Source organism: Berghia stephanieae, chromosome 4 (assembly GCF_034508935.2).
Source record: "Berghia stephanieae isolate SIO BIC M18660-M18661 chromosome 4, UCSD_Bste_1.3, whole genome shotgun sequence".
Lineage (NCBI taxonomy): Eukaryota > Metazoa > Mollusca > Gastropoda > Nudibranchia > Aeolidiidae > Berghia > Berghia stephanieae.
Genome location: NC_088363.1, coordinates 68,942,175 through 68,958,673, shown reverse-complemented (window position 1 = coordinate 68,958,673; position 16,499 = coordinate 68,942,175). Strand labels below are relative to the sequence as shown.

The 16,499-nt window shown below is 37.3% G+C and overlaps 1 protein-coding gene across 9 annotated transcripts in view; it reads left to right on the top strand.

Annotated features, from left to right (window-relative positions):
• Positions 1-16,499, top strand: part of LOC144971117 (uncharacterized) — a 65,964-nt gene that overhangs the window by 1,378 nt on the left and 48,087 nt on the right. For 6 of the 9 annotated variants that reach the window (XM_078911528.1, XM_078911524.1, XM_078911530.1 and 3 more), the window contains exons 2-3: positions 4,301-4,772; positions 7,170-7,204. In XM_078911528.1, the coding sequence (XP_078767654.1) occupies positions 4,718-4,772; positions 7,170-7,204 (90 nt within the window). In that variant the 5' untranslated portion in view covers positions 4,301-4,717. Of the gene's footprint in view, positions 1-1,176; positions 1,464-4,300; positions 4,773-7,169; positions 7,205-16,499 lie in introns of all 9 variants that reach the window. The other 3 variants (XM_078911532.1, XM_078911527.1, XM_078911525.1) reach the window with 1 other exon arrangement.

Here is a 16,499-nt window from a genome sequence, read left to right as displayed (position 1 = left end):
GTTTGTTTATTTTTTCTGTTTTGGTTATTTTTTATGTTTTAGCTTTTGATAAATTTTTACCGGCACAGTTCTGAAAAAAATACGTCTAGGAAATTTCAACATTTCAATTTCTGAGTTATCTGACGATATTTAATATGAAGTACTGCATCATAGCTTGTTAAAATAGCCTACCAAGATATTATCACTTTAAAGTGACAATTGCCGACCAAGATATCACCTTACGGGGAAAATAGCCTACCATACTATTGTCACTGTACGGTGAAAATCACCTACCAAGATATCACTGTGTGGTGAAAATCCCCTACCAAGATATCACCTTACGGTGAAAATTGCCAGACACACTATTATCACCATATGGTGAAAATTGCTTATCAAGATATTGCTGTACAGTGAAAATAGCTACTACAATATTATCACCATACAGTAAAAATCACCTACCAAGATATCCCCGTATGGTGAAAATAGCCTACCACACTATTATCACTGTGAGGTGAAAATAGCAGCTTCTTTATTTTTTGTTGTTGTTGAAATAGTGTAATTTTTAAAATAGGATAACACTGTGGTGTTAAATTTGATAATAAAAATAATCCCGCAACGCATCGTAGACAAACTTTACAGCTGTTGCCAATGCCACATTCTCACCATACTGCATCAAGTCAACGAACTTCGGACTTATGAAAGACTAGTATTGGCACTTGGTGGAAACCTTCCCAGTTTACCTTTTATGGGTCAATGCCACATTATTTGACAAATAAGCTTTGAAATTTTATCCAAAGAATTTTACAGCAAAATCTCTTTGAGGGGGTTTCAAAATTACTTGCATACGGCTGCATTCTGTATCTTTGATCACATAGACGTTAGTCGGTTTTAGATTTTAAAAGTAAAGTAGCCCTTCAGAGCCATAGAGTCCATGGTTATGCCAGTAATTTCTTGAGACCAAGAAGTTGAATGCAGGTACTGAGAGAAAGAGAGGAGAAATGAGGTCCCGTAGTCTTTACCCACTCAGTATCGGTACAAAGACTGAGACCACGGATTGGTCAGGAAGCCTTTAATGACAGGTAGATAGTCTTGGGGTGATTGTAGGGAGCATTTCGTGTAAACCTGTCAGTTGAAAGTAAAAAAATATGGGCGATTCCCTGTACAATTATTGATGCCATTGATATCAAATACATTAAGAAACAACAACCAAGGAACTGATTTCAACAACACAAGGAAACAACCAACTGCCTCAGCACCTTAACACACATGATGACATTCTAAAGCTAAGAACACTTGCACTAGACAGAGATTTATGGAGGTAAATTACTAACTGGATAATAGAAACAAACTGACAACCTCAAAGTGATGCTCACATTTTCAACATCACCTGGTATTGATCCCATTCCCCTTGCGTGTAAAGCGAGTGCTCTAACAGCTGGGCTATCATGACATCCCCACCTCCCCTCAACCGGGATACGAGTAAGGTAATGAACTCAATAAACAATATAATGATGCTGATGATGTAGTAAATTGTGATCTGAGGGTCTGGTGTTTAAGCCCCTGAATTGGCAACCTAAAAAAATAGAAAGGGACTTAGGAGTCCTAACCTAGGTATGGTTCAGCCTCCTTAGAGTGAAAGAAGTTTAGGACCAAAACTCTTGTTTGAATGGTTTCTTCTCCGGAGAGTTCTGCTTTATCTCCTCCAATAGAGGCATGATGATTTGTGTGGGATTTTTTTTTCTCTTTATATTTTTCTTTCTGCTTTGTCTGGTACTATTTTAAACACACATTTTCAGCTTTTTATCTTACAGCAGTGCCTAAACCATAATTTGTCACGGATATCTCCATTGGCCTCATTACTTTGAAGGACATCTTTAATTTATTTAGGCTCATAGCAGATCATTTTCTTGTTTCAGGTCTTGAGGATCCTTAATTGTTTTTATGGTCTCCAATTGATTAACATTTTTTTACAGTTTCAAATTTATAACAGGTCTATATTCAAAATGTTATTCTTCACTTCTTATTCATTTTAACAGTTTGTCTTTAGATTACTTTTTTTTTAAATTATTAATTATTTGGTCATGAAAGTTGGATTGGTAAAGCAATAATCTCACAAACAAACATGGTTGTTTCAATCCTGAGCCGAGATGATTTCTTTTTCTTTTCCTTTTTATCTTTTCTGGCCGACCTGTCTACTTAACAGATGAGTAAGACCTGTTAGATCCGGTGAAAAGTTTAACAACAAACTAGTATTCTATACAAAGGTTAGCAAGTAATTGCTCCTGTCCATTTAATGTTATAGAAACTGGGATAAACTCCAGCTCCAAAGGTCTCATTGCTCTAAAGGACTACAAAATGTACCTTAATCAATAATTTATTAGACTTATTTACATTGCAAACGATGTCAATTTGAACTGAAAATACCATTAATGAAAGTTAGTTTTATAGTTTTTTGGGTTTTTTTTTAACGATCATTTAAAACTTAGACTAAAGCAAGTGAGTCAACAAAAGACAGGTTTCAGAATTGGATAAACTATTTCTTTTTTTTTTTTGGTCCACTGAATGACCTGTGTTATTTTCAGATTCAGACGATCCTTGGTGAATTCTGATGGGGGAAATTCTGAAATTACATATTAGCCTTCAAGTCTGCAGCCTATGTGTTGAATTATATTTTTCAAATGCAGGTTTTTATAGTGCAGCTATGTGGTCTTGTGGTCTGACACTCACTTTCGGATCTGAAGATCCTGAGTTCGAGCCTCGCTCGGTGCATAGTTGAGTCCTTGCAAAAGACTCTTTACTCACATTCTCTCACCATACTCAGGTGTAAAATGAGTACCTGACCGTTAACAGCGTTGTCTCTGTCCGGAAAAAATTGTAAAATCGCCTGGCAGGCGTCATGTCTCATTCTACATGTTACGTGTTGCTGTTGGTCAGGAACCCCTAGTAAAGTGCTTTGAGCACATTTAGTGGATATTGCGTATATATAAAAGCTCATTTAAAGCTCATCCGTCTTGTTAGACCAAAAATTGTTTAGTGCTTGCATTCGTTTTTCACCTCAATGATGATATAAGTACTAGTAGCTTTCATTTTATAGACTGATCAAGGCTATAATGCTGAAGGTGAATACAAGAGCATAACGAATTTAACTTCAGGACAACCACTTGATATAATGATCTTGTAAATGCTTCGTACCGATAGCTTGATAAAACTCGTATTTCAAACTATTGTATATCATGTACGTTATCAATTGTTGATAACAGTCTAACTTGGGACACGAACAGTCCTGCCATGACTTGTGTTCAGTTAAGGTCTAACTTTATTTAAAATCTCTCTCTCTCTCCCTCTTTCCTCAATATCCTCTCTCTCTCTCTCTCTCTCTCTCTCTCTCTCTCTCTCTTTCTCTCTCTCTCTCTGTGTGTGTGTGTGTCTCTCTCTCTACCTCTTCCTGTTTAACTCCCACTATTTATTATTATTGTTATTATTATTATTATTATTATTATTATTATTATTATTATTATTATTATTATTATTATTTATTATTATTATTATTATTATTATTATTATTATTATTATTAAAATCATTTCTTATCCTCGTCGTCATCTTCCTCTTATTCTCCCCCTCCTCCTCCTCCTCCTCCTCCTCCTCCTCCTACTCCTCCTCCTCCTCCTCCTCCTCTTCTTCTTTCTTCTTCTTCTTCTTCTACTTCTTCTTCTCCTTTTTTTATTCTTCTACTTTGTTTATTCTTCTTCTTATTCATCATCATCATCATCATCATCATCATCATCATCATCATCATCATCATCATCATCATCATCTCCTTCTCCTCCACCTCCTTTTCTCCTTCCGCGTTACCAAAAAGGCACACTCTTTTTTAATCTCTCTCTCTCTCTCTCTCTCTCTCCCTCTCTCTCTCTCTCTCTCTCTCTCTCTCTCTCTCTCTCCCCCCCCTCTTTCTCTCTTCTCTATTTCTCTCTCTCCTCCCCCTCCCCTCTCTTTCTTTGTTTTCTCTCTCTCTCTCTCTCTCTCTCTCTCTCTCTCTCTCTCTCTCTCTCTCTCTTACCGTTACTTCAATTTTACGGTTCTAAATAGAATATCCTAAATATGTAAACAGGCAATAATTGGCGAAGTTGTTTGCCATACACGCGTCAAATCACAAGCTGATTATTTATCAATAAATACATGCTACATGTTGAGGCCAAAACATTAGAAAAAGGAAAATGTTTGATTACCTGCCCTAATCGCCCACCTCTTATCGTTTTCATTCTATACATTTAATCAGTTGAATTTATGTATTTATTTTATTTCTATCATTACTAACAGGCTGTTTGAAGAATTGGACGCCACAGTTGACCAAAAATACGTAACGCAATAGGCAGGAATGACACCAGTGTCTTTATTATAGAAAAATATTTTTTTAAAAATATCAACAACATGTACCCTCTTCAGAGTAATATATACAAGTGAAAAATTCCCATGGATTTCCAAGCACTGTTCAGAAAATAATAACAATCAAACGTTACGGATTCCATTTAAGATAAACTATAATTTGGTTTTATCCGGAGTTAAGCCAATAATTGCCGGATCCTCAAGTCATGAGGTTTGAACTTTACAGCTAAGTGTGGTGGCTATAGTTTTCATGTAGTCACCCACTCGACCACACACCCCACCCAAAAGAATAAAACTTCAACAGAATCATCACACTTGTTTGGATTAAGACCCCTCACTGTGAGCGCGGAAATGAAACTAGATAATGTGATGAACAAGTACGAGGTCATAGATATAGTAGGTGAAGGTGAGTAACATTTCTTTTCTCCAATTTCTACTTTATAAACCTTTTTTTTCTTTTTGGGCATTACGATACTTTTAATTGGAAGAATTCCCAACTATTTTTTTTATCTTGGGTTGAATTTGAGGATTTTTTTTGGACCCCTCTGTCCTTTCAGCGGTTATAGGGTAGTTAGATCTGTTAAATCTAGTGGAAAGTATATGTATTATATATTTGGAATGGTAGAGAGCAGTCTGAAGCCTGGGGCGTTACCCTTCAGGTCATTGCGATTCTATTTTATTCTTCACGTCTCAGTTACTTGATTTGGTTGTTCCTTAACCACAGCACTTGTAAACCAAACATTTCTGTTCTTTTACCCACCTAACCGACCAACCATCGTTTATTTTCCCAATCAGTCCTGGTGTTCTACAGAACGGACCATTTCTATTTTTCCCTTCTCTATTTCTTCCACTGTCGCTTCTGTCATTATTGAATTGTCACAAAACAGCCACCCCCCTTCGGGTTCAGTATAGGTACAATAATGGTTTCTGGTTCCAATAGAGATTGGTGCTTAATACCACAGCTTACTAACATAGCATTGGGGTAGTGCTTGTAGAGCTTTGTGTACACAAGCGGCGCTCAGGTGGGATTAGGCCCTCCCGAATGGCTGTCGAAGATAATATCTTGAGTGGTGGAGGGCAGAGTCTTGGCGAACAATGAGAGTTAAGTGTTAACCCTTTGCACGTTGTCGCCATTGAATGGAGACGCACGCATGATTTGAATCCTTGTCTTAATAAGCATAAATGACGTTAATGACATAATGTGTAAATGTGTTCTGCTTCAAAATGAGAAGTCGTTGAGTCTAGATGGCTGAGTTGATAAGGCTTTTGGGTTTTATTTTCGTTTACCCTCCCCCTTCCCATTCGTTGCTGTTATACAGTTAGAGTTCCTCATAGACGGCAACCTACCATAAAGACGACCGGTGTCTATTTTTATAGCATGAAAATCCGTCCTTATCACCACCAATGCAATACTATCACACACGTAGTTCTCTTCTTGTGTTGGTTTAACTCTCGCGCAATCATTTCAAACCATAGATTTGTATATTACAAAATGTTCACGAATGCCTCTCTGCGGGCACAACTGAATAAAATTTAATTTCTTTCTTCCTTAAGTCAAAAAGATGTGCAAGTTTGTGGCACTGCAATAAATTGCCTCATTATATTCTTACATGTGTATTATCACGCAATATCACGTAAGGGAAAAACGGCGTTAAGAATTTAAAAAAACAACAAACAAAAAACGACGTATGTCCAATGCAAATCTTTCATTTATATTTATGTCTCTCGTTCCAGCTGAATGATAATATTATGGCATCTGTTGCTGAATCGTTTCCGCGTTTCGATTTTTTAAAGAACCCAAATTCAGCCTCATCAGTCCCATGGGTGAAAATTCATATTTTTATTGTTCTGACCAGTGCTGTCATACCCTGGAGAACTAGAAATGAATGAGTACGCAGCTAAAAGCAGTCGAAGATTAGGAATATAATAACCAACGAAAAAGAGCCCTCACAGATGGCCTTAACGGAGCCTGTTGATTTAGATATATATATTATATATATATATATATATATATATATATATATATATATATATATATATATATAATATATATATATATATGTATTGTTTAAAGAATATCATATTTCGCGTTTTCAGATATTTTTTCCCCTTTAAACTGAAAGCCATATCCGGTGTAGTTGATCGTACATGTGATAATAACGGTGTAACAAAGATCGCTCATCACATGTTCACATTTATTATTCGTCCAATGTCACTTGTATTGATCAGCCCTTGTAAACGAACAACGTCATGCTCCTACTGCTCATAACCATGGCCCATAATTGCTTCCAAAATGGGAAGAGGCCTTAATCTGTCCTTTGTTAAATGCACACTGTCGTACACTATCTTATAAAGAAATTTTTACTTTAGACTGTTTTCTTCTTTCTTCAAGTGTTGGCCAAAAGAGCGATTTTTGCATATCGGTCTCATTGCTTGCTGCTTTGAAACTGCTAAAACTGATCGAGCTGTCTTGCTTTGTACCATTTCAATTTATGTTATGTTTGATATTGTTATACATACATACATACATACATACATATATATATATTATATATATATATATATATATATATATAATGAAAAGAGCAATGCCAGAAGGCAACAAAGAATATAAACTTCGCAATCGCGAGAATCGAAACGAACACCGGAACCCGACTGGTACGGCGCCCTCCGCCTAGCTGTGAGAGGAACATTCTGCATGTATTCAATGGTTATCACCACCTTAATAATTATGTCTATCTAAATGTTTACATTAAATGATAGTGACAAAGAATATTTTTCTTTTTTTCTTTTTAATTCACAGGAGCCTATGGAGTTGTAATGAAATGTCGGCACAAGGTAAGGAAGGTCTACTAAATCGGTTTCATAACCATCCCTTTGTCTAACTACCGTACAAATTCCATTGTGACATACATCGGTAGATAAGATCGTGTAAAACGGGGAGGAGGTATTGATCGTTTTCCTCTGTCTGTTCGATTGCGTTTGTTCCTGCTCTTGATCGTCATTGAGTCCGGGTGTTAACTTATTAAAATGTAATTTTGAACGCCAATGCCTAGTCTTGATGCGCTCCTAGTTGTGCTATGCTTCACTGGACCCCAGATTCAACTGTCTCACTATAATAATTTAGTCTATCTGTATGTTTACTCATTTGTATGTCTTAGTACCTTCTGTTTCTTTGTATTATTATTCTGTGTGCTTGTTGTCATTATACGGCGCTCGTTATTATCACTGTTAGTTCGATTTAACTAATACGTCTCGGATAAACGGTACTACTGTTACTACTACTACTACTACTAATACTACTACTACTACTACTACTACTACTACTACTACTACTACTACTACTACTACTACTACTCCTACTTCTACTACTACTACTACTACTACTACTACTACTACTACTACTACTACTACTACTACTACTACTACTACTACTACTACTACTACTACTACTACTACTACTACTACTACTACTACTACTACTACTATTACTACTACTATACTACTACTACTCTACTACTACTACTACTACTACTACTACTACTACTACTATTACTACTACTACTACTACTACTACTACTACTACTACTACTACTACTACTACTACTACTACTACTACTTCAACAGTTACTAAAAGACATTTATTGCAGTGATTTGAACCGAAAGTGGTGGGGGACAAATTTTGATCTCCAGAAGAATCAACCGAGGAAACAACCAATCAACAACTCGCATTAGCTGAATATAAATATCTGGTTTTTTAAAATGTAATTTATACTCATCTCATCTTACCTCATCACATTCTCTTGACTGAGGTGGTCATAGAGGAGAAATGAGAGATGACTTTGGAATAAGGACCTTCCATCCAGATTCTGTCCTCAGCTTTACACCACTGTTTCCAAATAGATACATAAAATATAATTTCTTTTGTTAGACTTACTTGACTTATGCCTTTTGACTCCTGGCGAAGCATAGGGCCTCAACAGCACTCTTCCAGCTTCATCTGTCCTTCGCACAGACCTTTGCCTCCCTCCAGGTAAGATTGGAGACGCACAAATCTTGGTGAAGTCTTCTCCTCCAAGTCTGTTTTGGACGACCCCCGTTTCCTCTTGCCCTCTGGGTCCCATTCGAGAGCCTGCTTGGTTATATTATTACAGGGCTCTTTCCGCAGGGTGTGGCCACCAACCCACGCCCCTTTCTGCGTCTGACCTGGACATCCATTTGCTCTTGTCCAAAGGTCAGCATTTGGCACGTGAATTGAGTGAATACGGGCTGAATTTCTTGCTTAAGGAAAGAAAATAGATCAGACAATTCTATTGATATTATTCGTTTAGGTAAAATAATCTCAACATCCGCTAGCTATATTAAACTTAACAACATACAGAAAAGGTGCGTGACCTTTAACGCTTTTAGTCTGATTGATATAGAGAACTGATCACTATTATACGTTTAGCTAAAATACTCACAACACCCGCTTTTAACATACTTATACTGGATACTGCTTTAGTTAAAAGCTCTTTTTTGAAAGTATTCTTTTTTTTTTTTTGGGGGGGGGGGGATTGTCTGTCTATTCCTCCAGCGACAAACGAATAGTTGAAACGCTTTAGATAGTGCGAAAATAAAGACGGCATTTAAAGAAACTGCTCACCTTTCCACATTACATCGTTGACCTAGAATATACAGCTAGGATCGTGATGACCCTCGCCTTCGGATCGAAATTCCTGGATTTGAGTCTCGCTCTGAGCGGCGCATTGTTGATTCCTGGGAAAAAAGACTCTTTACTTACGTTCTCTCACCGTACTCAGGTGTAAAATGAGTACCTGGCCGTTAACAGCGTTGTCTCTGTCGGGGAAAAAAATTGTTTCGTCCTCAATTTAAGTGTTGCTGTTGGCTAGGGACCCCGTGTAATGCGTTTTGAGCACGTTTAGGGGATATTGCGTATACAAAAGCTCAAGTTTGAAGAATGTTTCCTCGCATTTATTTATACTGTTCATGACGTCAGTGTCAGTCTTGAGACTCGTTTGGATTTGTTTGTTTTTTTTTCATTTTTTTGGGGGTTTTTTCGTTTTTTATAATCCAGAAATCCAATGATTCCCCGTAAAACCAGGCAATCAAATATCGCAGTTCGTGTAGATGATTGATTACAAAGCATCATAGGTTATTAATGCCCCACCCACCTCCTCCCTCCCTGCCTCCTCTTCCCCCTTCTCCTCCTCCTCCTCCTTCCCCTCCTCATCCTCTTCCTCCTCCTCCTCATTCTGCCCAATCTTTAGTACCTGTAACGCTTGAGTGGCGGACTAATTAACCTACGTGATTTGGACGTTGCGATGCTTGATAGTATCGAACTGTTTTGGTCGTTTTTGATTAATTCCAAACGAACGGTGTTATGTACAGAGAATTTGATGGATATTGATCTGTTTTTGAGGAGATAATAATATCAAATTATGTGTATTCGGCTCGTATCATTTGAGGACGCCGGCTTCTTATTTTTCTCTTCTTCCGTCTTATTCCGCAACCAATCAAAATGCAATGAATTTAAAAAGTGTTTTTTTTTTTTTTTTTTTTTTTTAAAGAACGAGAACGATCCACCGCATTCGTGCCTACTGTACCCACATTATCAACAGTTTTACAGGACCGAGACAACGCCTAGAAATCTGGAAGGGACGATGGCTCTCGTCTTAAGTGTGCGGCTATGTGGTCTAGTGGTATGACACTCGCTTTCGGATCGGAAAGTCTTGAGTTCGAGCCTCGCTCGGCGCATAGGGGAGTCCTTGGAAAAGACTCCTTACTCACATTCTCTCACCGTACTCAGGTGTAAAATGAGTTAGCAGAGTTGTCTCTGTCGAAAAAAACCCCCTGTAATACCGCCTAACAGGCGTCTCGTTCTACATGTTACATGTTGTTGTTTGTCAGGGACCCCTTGTAAAGCGCTTTGAGCACATTAAATGGATATTGCGCTATATAAAAGCTCAACCTCAAGTCTTCATGAATCTATTTTTATATTTATTATTTTTAAAAAAGTTTTTGCTTCCCTTTAGATAAGACGCTGATATGCCATAACGTAATTTCCTTCGCCAAATTTAAACTACAACCAGTTACCTGAGGAAAGGATGAGGGTTAATTTTTCATATGTAAACCATCGCCTCAAAACTGTATTATAATGGCGGGGTGATCAGACGCTAAAAATTTAATCTGTATAAATTGACTTTTGTAACTCTCTCTCTTTTTGAACCTCACCAGCGAGAGAATCCTTAGGCTGCAAATAATTCAAAACAATGCTGCAAGATTAGTCCTTAAGCCCAACAAAAAACATCATGCGTCACCTCTGCTAAAAGAGCTTCATTGGCGTCCTGTTGCTTCATTGTCTTCCTGTTAAGGAGCAAATATTGATTATTATTATTATTATTATTATTATTATTATTATTATTATTATTATTATTATTATTATTATTATTATTATTATTATTATTATAACTACGTATAACCTTAGCTAAAGTATGAATATGACTAGATATTAGAAGTATTTTTTTTGGTCGTAGAATCTTCAGGAGAAAGTGAAAGTCTTGTAACTGTCATGAGGAAGATAATATTTGTCTATTAACAAATCATTTATGTCCGGAAACAACCATTTTCTTTCACCATTACGTAAACACACACTTTTAACTTTTTTGAAGTTGTGAAAGTGCAAACTAGGAAGTGTACAAAAGTGGTGCTTGAGGCAGATGGAAGGGACATTGGGTTCCAAGACGCCTGCTTGTAGAATTGTTGATTTTTAAAAATGAGCTTATATATAGCGCAATATCCACTAAATGTGCTCAAAGCGCTTTACAAGGGGTCCTGACCAACAGCAACATTTAACATTTAGGACGGGACATGACGTCTGTTAGGCGATGTTACAAGTTTTTCGGACAGAGACAACGCTGGTAACGGCCAGGTACTCATTTAACACCTGAATACAAGTAAAGAGCCTTCTCCAAGGACTTAACTATGCTCCGAGCGAGGCTCGAACCCAGGACCTTCCGATCCGAAAGCGAGTGTCACACCACTAGTCCAGATAGCCGCACATATAGCAATGTTGAGCACCGTACCGATCATGGAAAATTATCTTAATAGTCTAAATACCCGCACTTTTTCTCTGGTTGGGGGGCCGGGGAGGGGGGGGGGGGCGCATAGGGGTTTGCACTATACTGTTGTTTGATGCGTTGAATAAACGTTGATAAATTATCAAGATAATAAGACAGTTAAAATATAATCCTTAGACATGTATCAGCTAATTAAAGTTTGAATCTTTGTCTTTCAACTGTGGCAAGTTCTGACTTCTTCAGAATATAGATTACTTCTAGTGAAAAGATATTGAAACTAATACTTCTTTCTCGAACGAGTGAATGCGTTTGATACCTGCTTCTTTTCTTTGATTGGCGATCATAAATACAATGATCCATTCATATGAGTCTGACATCTAAGTATTTTTGCTTATCATTTTTTTTTTTGTGTGAGTTTTTTTTTTTGGGTTTTTTTTCTGTTTTTTTGTTTTGTTTTTGTTGTTTTGTTTTGCTTTGTTTATGTTTGTATTTTTTTTTTCTACTTTATTTCCTAATAATACTATCAGTCACCATTGAAATGGCGTTTACATTTGAGTTGTCCATATTATAACTTTCACAGTATTAGACACGTTAAGGATACAATCGGTGGTAAACATATTATATCCCCTTTAAAGTAAAAATGATAATATTTTATTGAAATTTGAAATGGAAGGATCCGTGGCTTGATATGTCATTTTAAGTTGTAGTGTAAATGTTGCTGCTCGAAGCTCGAAGAAATAAATAATAACGTGAAGTTGAATGTAAGCTTCAATTTAATTACAAAAACAGATCAAATGAACGTTTCGGGTTTCCCCTTTATCAACAAAACAGGATGATTGAAACACCACAGATGAATGAGATGAATCATCTTAACTACGCCACTACCACATCATCTCATTCATCTGTGGTGTTTCAATCATCCTGTTTTGCTGATAAAGGGGAAACCCGAAACGTTCATTTGATCTGTTTTTGTAATCAAATTGAAGCTTACATTCAACTTCACGTTATTATTCATTTTAAGTTGTATAAAATAACAAGACATTCCCCGTGCATGTTATATTTATTTGTAAATTGTACAGCTCGTGTTTATTCAGTCTTGTGGTATAACACTCGCTTTCAGATCGGAAAGTCCTGGGTTCGAGCCTCGCTCGGCGCATAGTTAAGTCCTTGGAAGAGGCTCTTTACTCACATTTTCTCACCGTACTCGGGTGTAAAAATGAGTACCTGGCCGTTAACAGCGTTGTCTCTGTCCGCAAAAAAAAATGTAATATCGCCTAACAGGCGTCATGTCACGTCTTACATGTTAACTGTTACTCTTGACCAGAGACCCCTTTGTAAATCGCTTTGAGCACGTTTAGTGGATATTGCGCTATATAAAAGCTCAAGTTTTTTATTCGAGTCCTTACATGTTAACTGTTACTCTTGGCCAGAGACCCCTTTGTAAAGCGCTTGAGCACGTTTAGTGGATAGTGCGCTATATAAAAGCTCAAGTTTTTTATTCGATTCCCATTCACACTGTGCGGAGTAAACCACCTCGGGTATACACGGGTCTTAAAATAAACAATCCGGCTTAACAAAGCTATCAAACCACTTCAATGAGGTTTCTGCAACTTTATGAAGGACGATTTGTTGTTCAAACAAATGTGTCTCCATACTGTTTTTCCTTCCCTTTTTTATCAATAGTTTTATCTATAAGCCTTATATTTTTTTTATTCAAAACTCTGCTATTCACCACCTTAGTTCCCTAATCCTGAAAATAATAATAATAAAACGCCGATTGAATGAAATTGATCCAAAGGGAAATTGTAATTGTAGATAGTTTCATATTAGGACCGAGGATGATAAGTAATAATTGCTTAACATGGCTTCCGATGTTGTCAACTCTCTCTCTCTCTCTCTCTCTCTCTCTCTCTCTCTCTCTCTCTCTCTCTCTCTCTCTCTCTCTTTCTCTTTCTCTCTCTCTCTCTCTCTCCTCTCTCCTCTCTCTCTCTCTCTCTCTCTCTCTCTCACTCTCTCTTTCTATCAATATATCTATAAATGTCTGTCGATCTACATATTATTGTTATGTCCCTATCTATCGATCTATCTTTCTATCTACCAATTTTTTTTCTATCTTCAACCATATTATCTCAATTTTGGGGAAAAGGGTGAAATAAGAGAACCTGATGTCTGTCTGAAGGTACTTGAAAAATGATGCAAACTTAACCTTGATTATACCTTCCCTAATCAACTTGGGTGCCACAAAAGTTAAATACACTTTTTACAAGCATATTATTTACAGACACCTTGTAGTTTTTGTTCCTGTCTGTTTCACGCTACAAAAACTCTAGAGCCACGTGTCTCGCTGTAAAGGACTGCTTCTGCTGAATGGAAACCGCTTAACCCAGATCCTGCCGTGAAAAGTTCGTGAAAATAAACAATAAAATGAGAATATCGATGGCCAACCGAATCCAATCATTTCCTTGCTCATCATAAAATATTTATGATATCATAGGATCCTGTCTTGAATGATATTAGAATTGCTTTGTTGTCGTTTTTGCCAAAGTCATTTTTTTCTATATTCTCCTCGTGCTCTTTCTCTCCTAACCTATTTACTGGCGCTCCTTATTGCCTCTTGTAAATAGAGGCGGTCGTCAACCATTGATTTATCGATTTGCCTGAGGGGGAATGCTTTGCAAAATATAAAATTTCGATTTGAGGAGGACGTAAAATATTTCGGTTACTTTCTGATTAAAGGTGTTGATTTTCTGGTGGCTACAGATGCTGCTGCTTTAGATGATAGAAATGAAGATGTTTGCGATAAGAATAATGGTGACGATACTAATTGTCATCTACTTAGGGGATATTTTTAAAAAAAGACGTTCTTAACCTCTTATCACACATTTCGAAGAATTTTTTTTTTGTCAACTGTCATGAAGATTAATATAATTATTGTATTGACCGACCTGTACTTATTTACAGGTCTGATAACCCAAGTTGTTATTGGCTCATTGTTGTAATGGAATTACTCTCAAACGAATGTAAACTGTTGTCCATTACAACAATTTTAAAACAAGCCCATAATTGTGTTAGATTATCAGACTAGACCTCCAAATATATGCACATTTACCTCCACGTTTCTTTCCTTCTCCATTTACTTCGACTTTAAAAAAAATATATATATATTAATATCGTCGGTTTCATTATCATCTTCATATTGTCGTTACTATCAACGTCATTATGAACATCATCATTTCAATCGAATTTCTCCTTCATAACGTATTGATCTATAACGAAGTGGCTCAGAGATTCAATATTATCAAAACTTTAATCTTAACCTTACCGACCCCCTGTTGAGCAAATCATCGATTGATCGAAGAATGATTGTAGAACGTATTCTTCTTACCTCACACCCCACCCACTATCGTCACCAGTCTACTGCCTCTCCTAAGTCGCCTGAGTAAGCACACATAATTTATCTTGGAACAGGATCTTCAGATTGCCTTTCAGACAGAGGTTATGTTGAGAGCCTAATTTTGGGAATTATAGTTTTTGTATAGGTTTAAGGGGGGGGGGGGGGGGGCGCGGAGTGGCCGATTGGTTTAGGCATTGCACTGTGACCCTGATGTCCCGGGTTTGAGCCCCACTTCAGGCACTTTGGGTTTGTTTTTTTTCCTTAGGCAAGATTATTAACCCCCAATTTGCTCACTTGGATAACACGGGTAATTCCTGTTGACATAAGACATCTTGTTTGATGGATTATCTATATTCTTCATGTAATACTAGGCGACCGTATCTAAAGGTACCGTTGCGAAAGATCTTAATAAGTGGGAAACCCGCAGTATTTGCAGAGATCACTTGTTTTACTACTGTATTTCAGAACTTAACATAGATCGAGACAAATTTTTTGAGCCATCAAGGATCATAATCGGTCCTGATAAAGTCTGCAGGTGTCTACAAATGAACTTTGCAATAGGCGACCAGATACTGATTCCCAACGTCAAATGACCGATCGTACCTCGTACCCCAGCTAACAAAGACACCGTTTCTACGTTCTCTCAAGACTGAGATGACATAAACACGCTGTTTATGTGCTCTCACATAAGATCAAGCAGACGCTGCCTTTTATAAATTAAAACCTCTTTATATGATTCAATATGTAATGTATGGAGACAATGTCAGAAAATATAATGATTAGTAAATGATTCAAAGAATGTTAATTAAATTGCCAAATAAAAGACATTTAGATACATTTTTTTTTAAAGGTAAAAATCTAATTATAAATGCTAAATCACCTTTCAAGGTAGAAGGGATTTCTGGATTTGAGTCCCAGATCATCACTACTCAAATCCAGAAAGCCCTTTTACCATTCAGAACAATAAAAAAACTTCGATATTGGGGAAGCCTGGAGGGAATGTTGGACAAATACCATGCCCAAGGGAGGTGGGATAATCAAAGACCCAACAGAGCTTATACCAGACTTCAGGAATGACAATCGAAATCAGTGGGTCGCATCAAGCCGGCTACTGACAGGCCACGGCAGGACTGCTGCTAACATGCATCGATGGGGTCTGAGGGAGTCAGCTGACTGTCCCCACTGTCAGGGAACGCCAGAGACTGCAGACCACTTAATCCTAAACTGCCCTGTGACGATTTTGGCGGGAGGTTTCGAGGCTGTCCACAACTGCAGTGACGAATTTAAAGACTGGCTGGAGACTTCCAGCGTGGAGATGTATCCATACGCCACTGCTTCTAACGTTCAATGTTTACACCCTTAAAAAAACAAAAACAAACAAAAAAACAAAACTAAGGTAACGCTTTAATTGATAGTGACATCCGTGACTGGTTTCGTTTAATCAATGGAGAACTTAAGTATTTCCAGGGAAATAAAGGCTATTACGAACATGCACTCATCTGCTTATGATTATTACTCTACTGGATTGTGGAAATTGACATAGATCGAGACAAATCTTTTTTTTTTTTTTGAGTTGTCAACTTTGATCGGTCCGATAGGGTGGCCAAATGGCAATTCCTAAGCCAAGGCCAAATTAAGGACTGATCATTTCGACCAAGCA